Source organism: Centroberyx gerrardi, chromosome 1, assembly GCF_048128805.1.
Source record: "Centroberyx gerrardi isolate f3 chromosome 1, fCenGer3.hap1.cur.20231027, whole genome shotgun sequence".
Lineage (NCBI taxonomy): Eukaryota > Metazoa > Chordata > Actinopteri > Beryciformes > Berycidae > Centroberyx > Centroberyx gerrardi.
The window spans coordinates 31,940,323-31,955,960 of record NC_135997.1 but is presented as its reverse complement, the minus strand read 5'-3'; the positions used below and the strand labels follow the sequence as shown (position 1 = coordinate 31,955,960).

At 42.7% G+C, this 15,638-nt stretch overlaps 1 protein-coding gene across 1 annotated transcript in view; it reads right to left on the bottom strand.

Moving 5' to 3' along the window:
- ccdc102a (coiled-coil domain containing 102A) overlaps positions 1–15,638 on the bottom strand; it is a 74,914-nt gene that overhangs the window by 31,095 nt on the left and 28,181 nt on the right. The window contains exons 2-3 of the mRNA XM_071910810.2: positions 5,767–6,247; positions 4,156–4,554 (exon numbers count right to left, since the gene is read on the bottom strand). Of these exons, the coding sequence (XP_071766911.2) occupies positions 4,156–4,554; positions 5,767–6,129 (762 nt within the window). The 5' untranslated portion in view covers positions 6,130–6,247. The remainder of the gene's footprint in view (positions 1–4,155; positions 4,555–5,766; positions 6,248–15,638) is intronic.

Below are 15,638 nucleotides of genomic sequence, written 5' to 3'. Positions count from 1 at the left end.
AAAATCTTTATTCATTTTCTTGGCCTGCACATACATAAAGTCCATATGATATTCAGCTCATTGCCATCAGCGGATAAAGGGATATTCTTACATTTTGTCTTATAATTTTGAAAACTCTAGCCCAAGACCACATTAAACCAAATATGCGACTTACTGTTTTCATGTGAAAACATCGTTAACTTTTATGATTTTCATGTTTTAACTTAAGTTGAAGGATTACACAGTCCTGTATGGGTTGAGAAAATTCTATGATACTTCTATTCTATGATGAAACCCTTTCAAAACCCACTGGATAAACTCAACAATGCACGGTGGTCTAAAAGCAAGGCTGTTTTTCTTTTGGACATTTTAATGATACAAGAAGTTCACAGCGATGTACTTTATCAAATCCTTCACATTATCCGTGACATTATAAATTTGAAGGTTGAGGTACACTAATTGGAAAACAGCTGTGATGTCATGATGCTGTCATTCTACGTATTCCCCAGCAGAGGGACCCAGCGTGTAATAGATGTCTGTTGGAGAAACCGTACTCAGCCACATGTGGAAGTACTCAGTGTGTGTGTGTGTGTGTGTGTGTGTGTGTGTGTGTGTGTGTGTGTGAGTGTGTGTGTCTATGTGTGTGTGAGAGTGTGTGAGAACAAGAACAATGGAGGGAGACAGGAAATGAGGCTGTGCTGTGTGTGAGCAGCAGTTAGCAGCCTTTCCAAGACCACCTCTGCTTCCACCGCTGCTAGATATATAATCATGGTTTACTTGGAACAGTACAGCCCGGGTGTGTATTTATGTATGTGTGTGTGTGTGTGTGTGTGTGTGTGTGTGTGTGTGTGTGTGTGTGTCTGTGTGTGTGTGTGTGTGCGTGTGTGTGCATGTGTGTGTGTGTGTGTGTGTGTTACCATGGAAACCCAGTCTGAGCTAGCTGAAGGTCAAGTCTGATAGGGAATGACACTGATCCGTATTCACTGCTGTTTTAACGCAAACTCCCTATTATGAGGTTACAGCTCATATACGCATGTGTGTATGTGCCTGTGTGTGTGTATGTGTGTGTGTGTTGAAACAGTATACAATTGCTCCTTGCCAATAAACACAGAGGGACACACCCCTCCTAAAAACAGACACTTTGCCTGGTTTGGCGCCCTGTCAGAGGCAGAGTGACCAGAAAACACAGGAGGTCAAACCAGTGGCCTCCTGCTGGCAGAGCAGGACCTGCTTGTTAACTACAGAGAGCAAGGAAACAAACAACGGCTGTCAGATGGGATGAGACAGTGCTACTGCTAGTACTACTGATACTACTGATGCTACTACTGTGTGCTGCTAGAAATGACTACAGTAGTCAGATTAGTAAGAATCAATGAGGCTATAGTAATAAACCGGGCTCACTTATATCTTTTAATGTCCTCCACAGACCTACTTCTCAACTAAGAAAGCACTTCAGAGTAGCTGAGGGCTACAATGGTGAAATATAACAGCCATTTGGCTCCCATGAAACTATTTGATGCCAACGTCCTATATAAGTCCTCGTTCTTTGTATGAATGTCTTGTGTGCCAGTAGGCACAATGAGGCCAAGTGAAGCAAGTACGTTGTTTTGTTTCGTTTCCCCCCCCCCCATGAAGAACAAGAATATGCATTTTGTCTAACTAGGTCTGCATAGAACAGGCTGATAGAGACTAAGTACTGCAGCATGCCAGTGCCCTCAGGGACAGACGGTGTGTGTGTGTGTGTGTGTGTGTGTGGTGGGGGTGTTCTATTTAAGGAACTTACCTAGTCTGAAAAACTAGCGGTGTGGATACCCAGGTGTATGCACACACACACACACACACACACACACACACACACACACACACACACACACCTTGCTGTGTCTCCAGTAAGATGATAAAGTCCATGTCCTGTTGGGCCTCTCACTGAGTTGTCTGCCCTACATTCACTGAGGCTCAGGTCACATTGTCCATGCAGTCACACAGGACAGAAGCACACATTGTTGTTTCACCTTAGTGCCAGAAGTGGAGCAAACGGTCGCTCCATTTCCACCTAGTATTCAAGCATAACTCTAACCCTTTTCAACCTGGACCCTGGACCTGACAGTCAATGGAGATTGAGTGTGTTGAAAGAGACATGTTTTGAGTACTTTTGGGGTTGATTTTTGGAGAGTCCATTGGCCAATTAGGACTGTATTGGGAAGCTGTGCACCCAGGCAAGCAAGATGTAAGTAGCACTACAGTGAAGCACTTAATGAGATTTTGGTCAGAATTGGTATGGTGGAAAATAATGGGTAAGTAGGGTCCAGCCAGGTCGAAAATGGCCAGTGTTATGCTTTAACCTGCATCCTGGGTCATCAGATTTTACTCTGATAGTGGAACATGCATCAGATCTAGGAGTAAATCCATTCAAGATGCACTGAAGCTCTGAAGATCACCAAAAAGACCTCTGGAGGTGGGCAGAGATACATTTGTCAACATTAACATCATTCTAGCCTGGTTCCAGACTCCTGAATTGCGTCCCGCCCATTTTTCAGATTTGGGGCGATTCAGAGAGTCTGGTGTCACTAGTGATTGGTTCAGGGAAAATCAACACACATAAAACAGCTAACGAGGAGGCAATCTCAGGCTGAATAACGGAGTGGGAATGAAATGGCCATTCAGTCTGAATATCAGCTAGCTCAGATAGTAACATACTTGTCAAGAACATAAATATTATGCGAGAAAGTGAAGTGTGTGTCAATCTGCAGTTTGGCGAGGGAAAGAGAAACTGATTTCAGTGTGTATACCGCAGACGCATTTTCATGTCAGGTGTAAATGTAATGCAGCTAAATCAGATTTAGACCCAGTCTGGATGCGAGATGCATGCCAAGTGGTAAGCGTCAGTGATTTCAAAATAAGATAAGGGGGTTCGATTTACTTCATCTTGCAAGCCAAGCTCCCTTTTGACTACATATGAAGTGATATTTTCACTTTGGAAGCACATTTTCACGTTTTAGCAGACAAACCTCTAGGAGTTAATAAACGGTCAGCTTCCAATATTGGCTGCGCGAGGGAGTGGCGGTCTGCAGTTCCTCTTTATAACATAAAAACATTACAAAGTAGACACAGGGTAATGCAATTTCATTCTGTGCCCTGAGTCAAACTTTACTCAAGAAGTAATATTGTCTGCTTTAAATTACTGATATTGAGAACATGGGGACTGAGGGAGTCTTATTGCTGGTGGTGACAGTGGGTCCCCAGGCAGATAGAGTTCTACACCGACTGCTGTTGGACTCTTACAGAGGTGTGCACACCTAGAAGCCAATATGTTCGACTAAAGTGAAAACTGCTGCAAGTGTTTAGCTTGGCAAATTAAGGACATCCGGAGCAGATGAAATATTTCAGACCGTATTCAGCAGTATTTTAGCCCAGTTCTGCTTTGGGGAAACCTGACTAACCCAGTAGTTTCAGATCATGTCTACCTCTATGTAGGAACTGCAAGTCTTGGCTGATATTGCCAACGTTAACTATTTCCTCACTGTCATATGAACACCTTGTATCTTCCACTTTGGTGTTTTTATTTGAAGATGTAGCCTACGTGACCCTTTATGGGTTGAGCAAGTTTCTTGACACAAGTACCCATGAAATCCATTCAAAGCCTATTGTATCACTTCTAAAATGCATAGTGGCCAGCCTGAAAAGAGAATTTTTCATTTCATGTCATGTCATAAATGGTCTATATGTGAAAGCAGTGCCTTGTGAACAGCTCCAGATATCCAGGCATGTTGCTTAAGCTTGTGTCTGCACACATGATGCAACAAAGAAACCTTCAGTGAAATCCTGGTTTTAATTCGTCTAACTAGAATTACTACAGTTGATTTCAGGTGAAGGTAAATTCGCATTTGTGCATGCTTTGGAATATGATTAGTTAAATCGAAACAATTACAATCCCCTATTATAAGGGGTGTGCACACTTACACAACCAAATTTTGCCTTTTAAAGCAATGATATCTGACATTTTCTATGTTGTTTGCAAATGCTTTTTATAATGAATGTTCCTGTATGTTGCAGACTGAATGTTACCGTCTATTTTCTGTCATCTTTATGGAAGTCAGGTCCGTCTTGAAAAAGAGATCTCTGAGACTACTTGATCAAATGAAGGAATCTAATCTACTCTCCACATCGTCCACCCACCTTTTGTCTGTCCAAGTCCACGTCCCTCACCGGCTCCGGCTCCGGCGACCCGGGCGGTCCCTCCGCCACCCGGTCCGTCTTGCCGTCGGCGTGGGGCTGAGAGGAGGAGGAGGAGGAGGCGGGAGAGGAGGGAGGCATGGACGGAGAGGAGGAGGGGGAGGCGGCGGCAGGCGGGTGGGCGGGGGAGGAAGCGGAAGAAGCGGCGGGGGGAGCGGGAGGAGGAGGAGGAGAAGCCGGGTGGTCGCCGCGGAGACGCAGCGCCTCCTGCCGCAGCGTCTCGTTCTCGGCGGCCAGCTCCTGCCGCTCCCGCCGAACGCCGGTCAGCTCCTTGGTGAGGGCGTCCAGCCGCTGCCTCAGCTGGCGAACCTCGTCCCGCGCTCGGTTACGCTCCGCACGGACCTGGGGGGGGGGACACAGACCTTACTGATTACTACAAGATATACAGTATATCATTTAATTAAAGCTGCACTAGGAAACTTCACGCGTTAGCGGCCACTAATGGCAGCAAGAGGTAACTGTTTGAACTTCTATATCCAGAAATCCTGTAATAACTCAATTTCTTCTTCTTACTTCTTCTTCCTAAATGCTATCTGCTCCTGTTTCTTGTTTGTGTTCCAGTTCATAAGTGATTGTCTTTAGATGTTTCAGTATCTATAAATATTTATGAAATTTGATATTTAGCTTCTCAAATATGTATGATTTCACGCCACTTGCCTTTAGGCGGGGAGCGCCAAACCGCATCAAAGTGGGTGTGTCTGGGATTGGCCACGGTTCCACCAACGTGTTAATGTTTGAATTATTATTATTTGAAGTGCTATGCAGTGAGCGGTGTGCATTTATTGGGTATTTTACGACAGCTTCAAGCGTGACTCAGCCAATCAGATCTGAGGACCGCAACTTCTTGTTTTCTAAAAGCCATTTCACCTCACACTACAACAGATTTTACAGCACACAGCCGCTAGCCATTTCCCATAACAGATGCTTTACTAAATTAAACATTTAACATAGCAAGTGGACATTTCCCATCACAGATGTTTTACTGAATTAAACATCTAACATCTCAAGGAGGCTCAATAATAAATTCAGTGTTTCAGAACTTCCTTTATAAAGAAGCATTAGCTTAAAATGGATGTCAGAGTATCCCCTCTTTGCCCAGAATGAAAGACTGAGGTGAGAAATTACACCGTCACTGATCAGACTGTCCTGCAAATTTATACGTGTATATGCAATAGGTACAAACTTATGATCTGCCTACTTTTTCCCTCTTTTACCTTCTTTATGAGACAGGAGTGTATACCGTGACTATGTAGTATGTCTGAGCTGTTTGTGTTGTTAATTGTATTGTTAATAAAACTACTCAAAAAGAGTGAGGTAGCACATCCAAAATTGGGGAAAATATTAACCGGTTCACTTATGTATTGGGGGACACTAACGTGTTTTGGCAAGAAAAGCCCAGATTGTGCAGCACCTGATAATGCAATAACTGTGAAATAATGTCATAACTTCTCAAAATGTAATAAAATGTCCCTGTAAATCTGTGGAAATTGCAGTAAAACCTGTTCATGTAATAAAATGCCAGATGCCACTCCCGGACATAAATGGCAAGCCCACCTTGCTCCACTTCTCTCTCCAGTTGGCGGTGCAGTCCGACCACCACCTCATGGTCTTCTCCATCTGGGCCGCTCTGGCCCGGGCCTCCTCCAGCTCCCTGAGCCTCAGCTCCTCCCTGCTCTCCCAGTCTCCCCCAGCACCGTCGCCCAGCGCCCCCAGCGCCACCAGGCCCAGGCCTCCCAGCCCGGGGGACAGCAGCAGCGGGGGGCTGGAGCTGGGCGTTCCTCCGGTGGGGCTGGGCGTGTGGGTGAGGCTGTCCGGGGAGCGGATCCCCCTGTCGGGCCCCAGGCCCAGGCCGCACAGCAGGCCGGCGCTGGCCGACTTGCCGCCGTCGGACAGGTGGGGGCTGGGGGTGTGGTTCATGATGGAGCCGATGGCGAGGAAGAGGAGGGTGAGGAGGATGAAAGGGAAGGGGGGGGAGGGAGGGGGTCGTCAGCGGGGAGATTCAGGAGAGCATCGTCCGCTTCCTTCACTGTTCAGCCTGGAGACAGAAACACAACAGGAGGAAATATTACTTAACTTAGGAGGAAATATAACTCACATACACATACAGTCTGTTTTACATAGTAATCACATTATACTACCATCCATGTCATGTATGTAATGTGTTATAGGGGTATGTGTGCTGTATGTGTGTGTGTTTACAGTATGTTTATGTGTATATATGGTATGATATAGGTATGTGCATGTATGCGTGTATACACATGTATACGTGTTTACATATGTATGCACATATATATGTATGATACTATGCATAGTAAATCCATAGTATGTATATTTATGTATACGTATGTACTGTATGTATGTATGGGTGCATTCATAAATAGTAATTATAGGATGTATATGGTAAATGTATCTGTTCTTATATACAGTATTGTCTTATATACTAAATGTATAGTGTCTTCATATATATTGCATGTTGGATATGTCGTCTATACAGAATATAAATACAGATACCATAAATATCTGAGGAAAAAAGAGGGGCAAAACAAGAAACAGTTGATCACAAAAAAGGGAAAACTATTACTGAGGACTACAGCAAACAGAAAACGGTCCAAGGTAATCATTCACAGACATAAAGCTGTGCTGCCGCTGGGGAAGAAAAGCCCTTGTCTGGTCTCCGAACCTAATAAATACATAAAGAGCCTGGACAGATGTTCCACATGGCTGGGGCTGAATTGGTTTCTGCCGCTTAAGGGGGAGCAGGTCCATGTAAAATTCAAACCGAGTGGATATCAGAACACAAACATAAACACAGACAGGAATGAATCTGAAAAAGGAAACATAACAAGTCCACAGCCTCTCCCTGGACCAGTAAGTGTAATTATTCCGGCGGGCGAGCCTGGCATGGGGTGGGAAAGGAGCGCTGTGGGAAAACGGAACACTTACTGTACACTACACCGCCTCTTATGCTCTCGTGTTCACACTTTGTCATCTCTGCCTCTCTCTCAGCATGCCGCTTTCTCCACTCATCCCCTCTCTCTCTCTCTCTCTCTCTCTCTCTCTTCCACACCCCCGTATTCTCTCTCTCTCTGCCGCTATCTCTCTCACTCGGGGCTAAATTTTGTGCAGCATCAATAAAAATCTCCCTATCCTCCATCATTATGATCAAAATCTTTCTGTTTCTACCTCTGCTGAACAACCAGAGCACCTGGTTTATTTGTACTTTTCCAGACAAAAAAAAAGAACACTGACCAAAGATCACCATCATCTCCCACATAATAAGTCATTCCTACTGCCTAACTAATCCATATACAACACACTTTACTGATGATGCTTTGTATTATGTGATAGTTGGGGGAATGACTGCAGAAATTAGAGCTGACTGGGTATCTTGATTGTTGATTGTAATTGTGTGTGACAGTGTGATTTTTAAACACAATTGTGGAATTGTATGTACAATTTTTATTTAAATTGTAAATTAGGTGTGTTGCCATCAGCTAAGTTCAGTCAATAAACATGTAAACACATCCACCAGGAAAGAAGTGGTTAGTATTGTGCAAGTTATTCTTGTTCTTTAGTGTGAGCTAATGCTGGCCATATTTCATGCTGTCTGAAGACGAAAACAGAGAAATATGGCAATATTGTAATACACCGACCGATCTTTATGAAAACACAACAGGGGGTCTGAAATTTCTGTGAGGTTGTGGTGGATAGATATTTTACAGATAAACATTAAATGCGTTTCAATCATTTTCTTTTCCGCCTCAAACGAGTATAAAAGCTGTTGTGCAACATTGAGGAAATTATACTAAAATATGCTGCTTCCATTCGCCTTTTCTAATTTCATACATCATAATTCGCAGAAAAATACATTTCTACTCTAATCTCTGTCTCTTCCTCTCTGAAGACCTGGATTCACCTCCAGGCCAACAGCAGAGCTTGAGAGGAGGTAAGCAGATATGCAGCAACTGTTTTCTCAGTTGGAAGCAGTGTGTCGGCTATCTGGACATCCTGCGCTCTCCCTGCGATGTCTTGGTAATGTTCCCACGTTGACAAATGTGCAGCGAGCGGAGCGCATCAACCTGGAGCCTTTCAAAATGAACTGCACCTCCAACTGGTGTGAAATTTAAACCCCCTTGCCCCCCGTTGTCATACGTCTCCAGCCTCCTTTGCTTCCTTCCTGCTTCATCTCTTCCCTCCTTCCTAGAACATCATTTATGCACAAACCATAACAGGACCCAAATTTAGACTGGGTAAGGGCAAATTTCTCACTGATATACATATACATATACATGTATATATGCTGTAAAAAAAAAATTCTTCATATTCTCATATTTTCTCATTTGTTATATATTGCATATATCTATCCATTTCATATTTTTCATATATTTTCATCTTGTACTGTCTCAGTATGTTCTGCTGTTTTTGGCACCCTGCATACATGCTGTAATTTTCATTCATATATTTCTACTACTACTCCATTCTAGTGTTGTAACTGTCGGGTGAGGAATGCGCAATTCTTATTTATATTCTATTTTTCTTTGCTTTATCCTAATATTACTCTTTGCTGCCGTAATGACCAAATTTCTCCACGGGGATCATGAAGCTTTCATCTTATCTTAACTGCTCGGGTCGGGTTTGGGTTCAAAAGCACCGCTGAAAAATACCATCATTGGCAACTTATCAGGCCTTTTAGTTTTTCAGGCTCCGGCTGAGTCGGGCTCAGATTTTCAGAGCCAAGAAAAGCTCTGCTCCTTCCTATCCTCCCGCCTCCCCTCTTCCCTCCAGAGGATGCAGGGGAAGTTCCAGAGAGGCCCTGGAACTGTGGGAACAGCTCCGAGGGAAAGAGAGAAGAAAAGGAGAGGAAATTAAGCAGGTTCTGCGTTAGCGGCTGGGGATGTAGTGGAGGGAAAGCCCACCGAAATTCAGTTCACTATGTTTTGTAGCTATTGCTGCAGTGCTATGGGCATCAAAATGCAGATTTTTAAATTCAGGTCGGTCAGTCAGGGTGAGACGATTCACTATTAAACTATGTCATGGAGTGGAAAAACATCAATTTCTACAAATCACGTCATTCTTTAGTGGGCAGTAATCTACTTCATACAAGGAATTAAAAGTTATTATTGTGAAAATGTAACGTTAACTATGAATCATCACACTTTTTAGCTGTGATTTTTCACCTTCCACAGTCCTCTTCACACATTCCTCAATAGATAAATAGAAAAATGTCACATCTTTTTTGTTTCTGTTGTCAGACAACTGCAGCACCATAAAAAAAGCAACTTAATGCTAACAGGCCAGGCATTAATGTTGCATTGCTGTGATGTAGAAAAGAAAAACGATAGCTAACAAGCTAACATTAGCACCTAGTAGCTTTCAAAAGGTCAACATTTTGAAAATGCCACATTTTAGGACTGCAAATACATAAAACAAATTCAGCATAGGCTAGAAAAAGAACACAATATGTGCTTATGTCAAAATATGCGACCAGCTTTCGTTAGCCGTATAGCTAGCCAGTTAGCATTACAGCTGTTTAAGGCAAGTGAATTTTAATGTTAATTTGTTAGTCAAAAATAACAACATAACATGTAGTAGAGGACAAGACAACAATGTCATATTCATTGTCAGAATACAGGAAAAGTTCAGCTTCAATAGGAAGAGACAGAAAAGGTGAATTTTAAATTTGGTGTTAATGGGAAGTCTCCTTGTATGGTGTCTGCTTTGTTTCCAGTCACATCCTTCCTCTCTGTTTCTATCTGTCTGCCGTGGGACTTGGCACAATCTGTACCTGTTTATATGTGAAATTGAGTTTCTCCACTATTTTAAGCCAGTGTAATCCTTAATCATATAATCATTGCATACATTTCAGTAATTAGTAGGGGCTTCATATAAGATGCATGAAATATGGTCTATTAAAGCAGCATGAAAACATGGTCTATGAAAGCAGATGAAATTAATGCTACTCTAGAAATACTGTGTTTCTTTGTTGTTTGTATATATATATATACAGTAGATCACCTAATAAGCTCTTATTGGCACTCACCCTCACACACACACACACCTTCTGATTTAGTTTGACAGGTGAGAGAGCAGAGAGTACAACACGATGGGGCATTACGGAGTCATAAGCTACATGCTTTGGAGAAAGGGGCTGAATAAATGGGGCATAGTTCCGAATCAGGATTTTTAGCCTTAATTTGATTTTATTCTTAAACGATTCCTAGTGTATTTGCCTCACGAGACATACAGAGAGAATGAGACAGACGGAGTTCAGGGAAAGCTAGACTCTGCATGGTTCCACTTAAGAGTGTAACCTAAAACCTTATCAGAATCAGACGGGAAGGTAGGCAGAAACAGAGCAGGGAGAGGAGGAAGACTAGGGTTCTAATATGGGTTTTTGAAGGCCAATACTGATATTTTTTAATTGAAGCTGCCGATAGCCGATACTGTGCCAATATTCAACATTTTTCATTTGACCGCTTTCATGCCTAAAGAATCCAAAAATTTTAAGTATTCTAAAGATGAGAATTTTTTTTCTTTTCAGGGTGGAAAAACCTCTGAAACAGCATTTAGACCATCATGGGACTCTAAAACTCTCCATTGAAAACCAGACTAATGAAATTGTTTTAGGTGTGTTAGCAGCTCCTTAAGGGCAGGTTTCAGGTTTTACAGGCTGCTGAGTAAAATCCTTCCACACCACACTGGAATGATTCCTCTGGTTAGACATCTGATATAAAAATACTGATCAAAATCATATTCATGCATACTTGTGTGGAACCTGATCAAGAGGCCACATTAGAATTAGGATTGGCCTGATGTTTCAGCTCAGTCAAGGAGGAACCTGCATCATATCAGAGATGGACGATACCGGCTGGCTGATATCCAGTTTTTAATAAAAGTCGATACTCCTGTGGCCATTCCATTCGTATCTACATCCTTCTCTTTGCTGCCGCAGCGACCCAATTTCTCCGCAGGAATCATTAAAGTTTCATCAAATGTAATCTAATCTAATCTAAGAGGGGAGTAGTGGAGCAGAGAGGAGAGCGCTAATAAAGACAGAGGACAAACCCAATACTCCGATGACCTGAGTGGTCATTATCCGAGTTCACAATGTCACCAACAACTACTGTATCAGAGAAGCAGGGGTTCATTTCATGTTAATTTAAGGTAAAAGCTGGTGCTTAGAGAGGGTCAGGAGAGGTTCATTAGTCATTTAGCTGACACTATTATCCAGAGCGGCTTCCAGTGAGTGCAACAGAGGAAAAGGCTTTGATTCCTGGATCACCAAGATCACCAGAAACCAATAGTACCATCTAGAGTTCTCTAGATCACCATCTAGAGTTCATCTAGAGACCGATATATTGGGTTACCATTACTGATGTTTTATTAAATATCAGCTACCGGCCATTCAGAATAAGATTCTTATCCTTGGTATACTTGGAATTTTGGGGATATTTTTGGCATGAAAGCAGTCAAATTTAAAAATATTGAATATCTCCACAATATCAGCTATCGGCAGCGTCAATTAAAAAATATATCGGCCTTCAAAAACCCATATTGGTTGCACCCTAGCACCAACCAATAGGAGATCAATGGTCAGAGAGACAGAACACTGGCAAGAGGTTGAACAAATATTGCTGTGTTCCTAAATTGAGAGCATATGACAGAGAAGCACAAGGTAAAGAAATGAAAACCAGGGCGGAAAGCTACTCAAGGGTTTTTCCTCTCTACCACCAAAACCCTGCATTTCAGTATCCATCCGAAAAGCCAAAATCCCACGCTGGTGTGACAGTTCCAACTTCTCCAGTTCCAATCCCTTCCTCCAGTTCATCTCCCAGTCGCAGACAGGGACAGTAGCTGGCAGCCACACACACACACACACACACACACACACACACACACACATAGACTAACGCATACAAACAGCCTATTCAAGCAAATCCCAAATCTGGGTCAAAGCACGGGAGAGAAAGGGAAGTGAGTCAAAGAGATGGGAGGCGTAAGGAAGGATGGGCAGAGTTCACCACAGCAGAGAAAATGAGAGAAAAATGAAAAGCTGATGTTTTTTGCCTTTCGGCACAATCGGGCCCAAGACGGTGGTGTCACGGATGGCCTACCCAAAATTAAACATTTCTAGAAATAAAAACGGCACTCTCCGGGCAAACTTCCTCTCAAACCAGCTCCGTCTGTGTGAGTGCGGGTTATCTAGGAACAGACACACTACAATGTCAACGTTTCACTTTGAACCGGATTATGCTTCCTTTTGAGAAATCTAGATTTGCGACGAGACAAGAAGGATTTGAGAAACTGGCAGTTTATGAGGACTTAAGATTGAACGATAGTGTAAATCAGAGATCAAGATTTGGCAGATTTATTTACAAAAGATTATACCCTGACAAAGTTCTCTCTCCTTCTCTATCTCTATCTTTCAATCGCTTTGTGAAACTTGTTTTGACAACATGTTGGATGATATCCCTTCTGCTTTTACAGCTCATACATACAGAATAACACCAGAAATTATCTTGTGAAGTGTATACAGACGCAAATGCAATCTAACTGACTTGGAGTGTAAGCATTCTGTATCAAATCGTAGACATGAAATGGTAAACACACGCTGCGTTCTCTCCTCTGAGTTTCTTGAAACGCTCCTCGTTTAGGTTTGTTCTTCTTCCAGCAATGCACTGCTCAACATTCACACAACTCAGCTATATCGGTTACACAGTTGATACTGCCCTGGTGTCCATAAGAGGATATTTTGACAGTTTTATTGTATGTTATGACAATGTTAAAAACCAAATTCCCTTAACAAGAGGCCTTGATATCACTCATGGAAACAAGGAGAAACAAGTTGCCAAGTGGTAGATGTTTGACTTGGAACACAACATTGGTAATATGTCCAATATGTCCAATGTTTGAGCTAACTAGATGCAGGGTAATGGTAATGTGACACATATTGATCCCATAGGGAAACTCTCTTTTCTCTCGCCCCTCTCCCTCTCCAGAGGGAGGTCAGAGGTCAGGGTCTGGAGCTGGTAGGGATTCAGTGTCTTGCTTGAGGACACTTCAGCAGGGTGGATGCTTGCCAACATGGGAGCTTGCACCCAGGTCTTCTAGTTGAAGGACCATCTCTCGAACCACTAGCTTACTGTGGTGTGACTGACTTTATATTGTGGCGTGTTGGACTCGCAAAGAGAGTCAGGTTATCATCTGGAGCAGAAACTACTCAGGCTTGATATTAGTGGACAGTCTTATTAGTGCTCACAGCTTCACAGGCTCCTGAAAATTGGAGTCCTACCCAAACTGAAACTCCAGAAATCTCTGTCCAAAGCAAACCTGAGTATAGCTTTTTATGAGCCAGAACCCAACTAAAGCTCAAATAGGCTAATAACTTGGTCACGATAAATTCTTCACGTTTGAATACTAGCCCAACCTAAACCCAAGCATTTGAAAGAATACTCGTTTCTAGAAAACAAGCTCTTTGATAAACTTGCCACAAAATTGGAAGCAGATTCACCTCTATGTGTCCAGTATTTATTGAGTTTGCCTATTCTTCAAGAGATTTGACACAAGGACCTCATGCATGCTACCCCCAACCCCCCAATTTATCAGGCTGGCTTAATGTGGACTCACGAGCCTCCGCCCACCCACTCCCTCCACATGCAGCCGACCCCAATTCCTGAACTCCATCTAGGACAATGCTTCCCACGTTCTCTATGACAAGCTGCTGCAGCCATTAAGCCTTTGCCCTCCGACTCATCCCCATGAGGTGAACCAAGGAGGGCTTCAAGCGCTCATTTGTGCCGAATGCCATCCAACTACTCAACAACTATACACGACACAGTGGCCCCAGCCTGGGCCAACTAGGAGCGTGCTGAAGCCTGGTCGCACTGCACTACACATGATCTGTACATATTTGTGTGCATATGTCTATACATATTTTGAGAAACATTTCTGTATAGATCAGGTTTACCCATATGTTAATATTTGGGCAGCCTGCCCAGGTAAATGAACAGCCGCACAAGTACATTTTTGTTTTAGATTCATTTGATTTGCTGTTTGCTGCACAAAGCTGGAATTCAAATTTGGTATTTCTGGTAAATGTAGCGTTAAAAGAAAACATGCTTTAATTCTGTTTAGCACTGAAAACATGTTGGTGAACTACAATGAACAACATTCTGGCACCTCTGACGCAGTCCATGGTATTGGTCAGATAGTCGACACTCCTTCAAGTCACACTGTGTGTACCAATACAAACTTACACAATATGTTGAGGAGGTGACCTCTTTGTAATCAGCTGCATGTTGTGCTTGCTTCATAAAAATAATAGTCAGCTAATGTTGCAGTGCCAAGTTAGCTAATGCTAGCCTGATTAGCTTACACTAGGGGAGAGACAAATTAGGGATACTGGGCTTGCTAATTGAAATGTCCAAAGCAATACAGACTGTGGGAAACACTGCATGTTACTGCCATCTGTAAACCTGATAATGTGAATATCCAACGATGCCATATGCTCTTGCACTGAACTGTAAATTGGTGAAACTGTAAACTGCAACCATCTGTAAATCAATGGTAAACACCAAGAATTATTTCTAGCCAATAGGAACTCTGTATTAGCATAATGTATATTGAATCTTCAGTAGTTTCTATTTGTTACATTGCAATCTATATCCTATTCTTTGCTTTCAAAATCCTTTGTATATACACTGTAGTGCACTAGATACTATTGTCACAAAGGTGAAACAGCTACAAATCTTCAAGAACGGCATTTCCCAAAAAGTCAGTGTATTTTTTGAAGTGAGAAATTAAGGTACAACACAGGTATCAGGCTCAAAGTATAAATGTCAAGCTCTAGTCAAGCTAGTATGAGAACAGAAACCGTGGGAACAGACTGCTATGAAGAAGGAAAATGATGATAAACAAAGATGAAATGTGTCGTGGTGGAAATAGAAGCTGCTTTTTTTCTTGGAGCCATCGCAAAGAAAAGTGGCTTGTCTTGTCTCTGGCTAGCCTTTCTTTTTTTCTTTCTGTCATGTGTACTTGTTTATCTTCACCATCACAGCCACTTACATCAATTCTCCCTGGTTTTACCGGCCTCCAATGTCTGTGCACAAACACTACCGCAAACCCCCACACACACACACACACACACTCATGGTAGCGTTCATAATGATCCAAAAGGTCTATATGTGTATCAATGTGTATGTCTGACAGATCTCTAGTTGTGTCGCCATAGGACACCTTGGCCTGACCCCAGCTAACAAGGGTAGGGGTGTGTGTTTGTGTGTGTGTTTGACCGGTTGACCAGCTCACACTACAGGAGAACGTCAATACTTGTCCAGATTCGACTGTGACCAAAAAGCACTTGAACTGCCTAATGTCCCACTATAATCACCATGAAATACTTCTATGTTGCCTTCACATAACACATG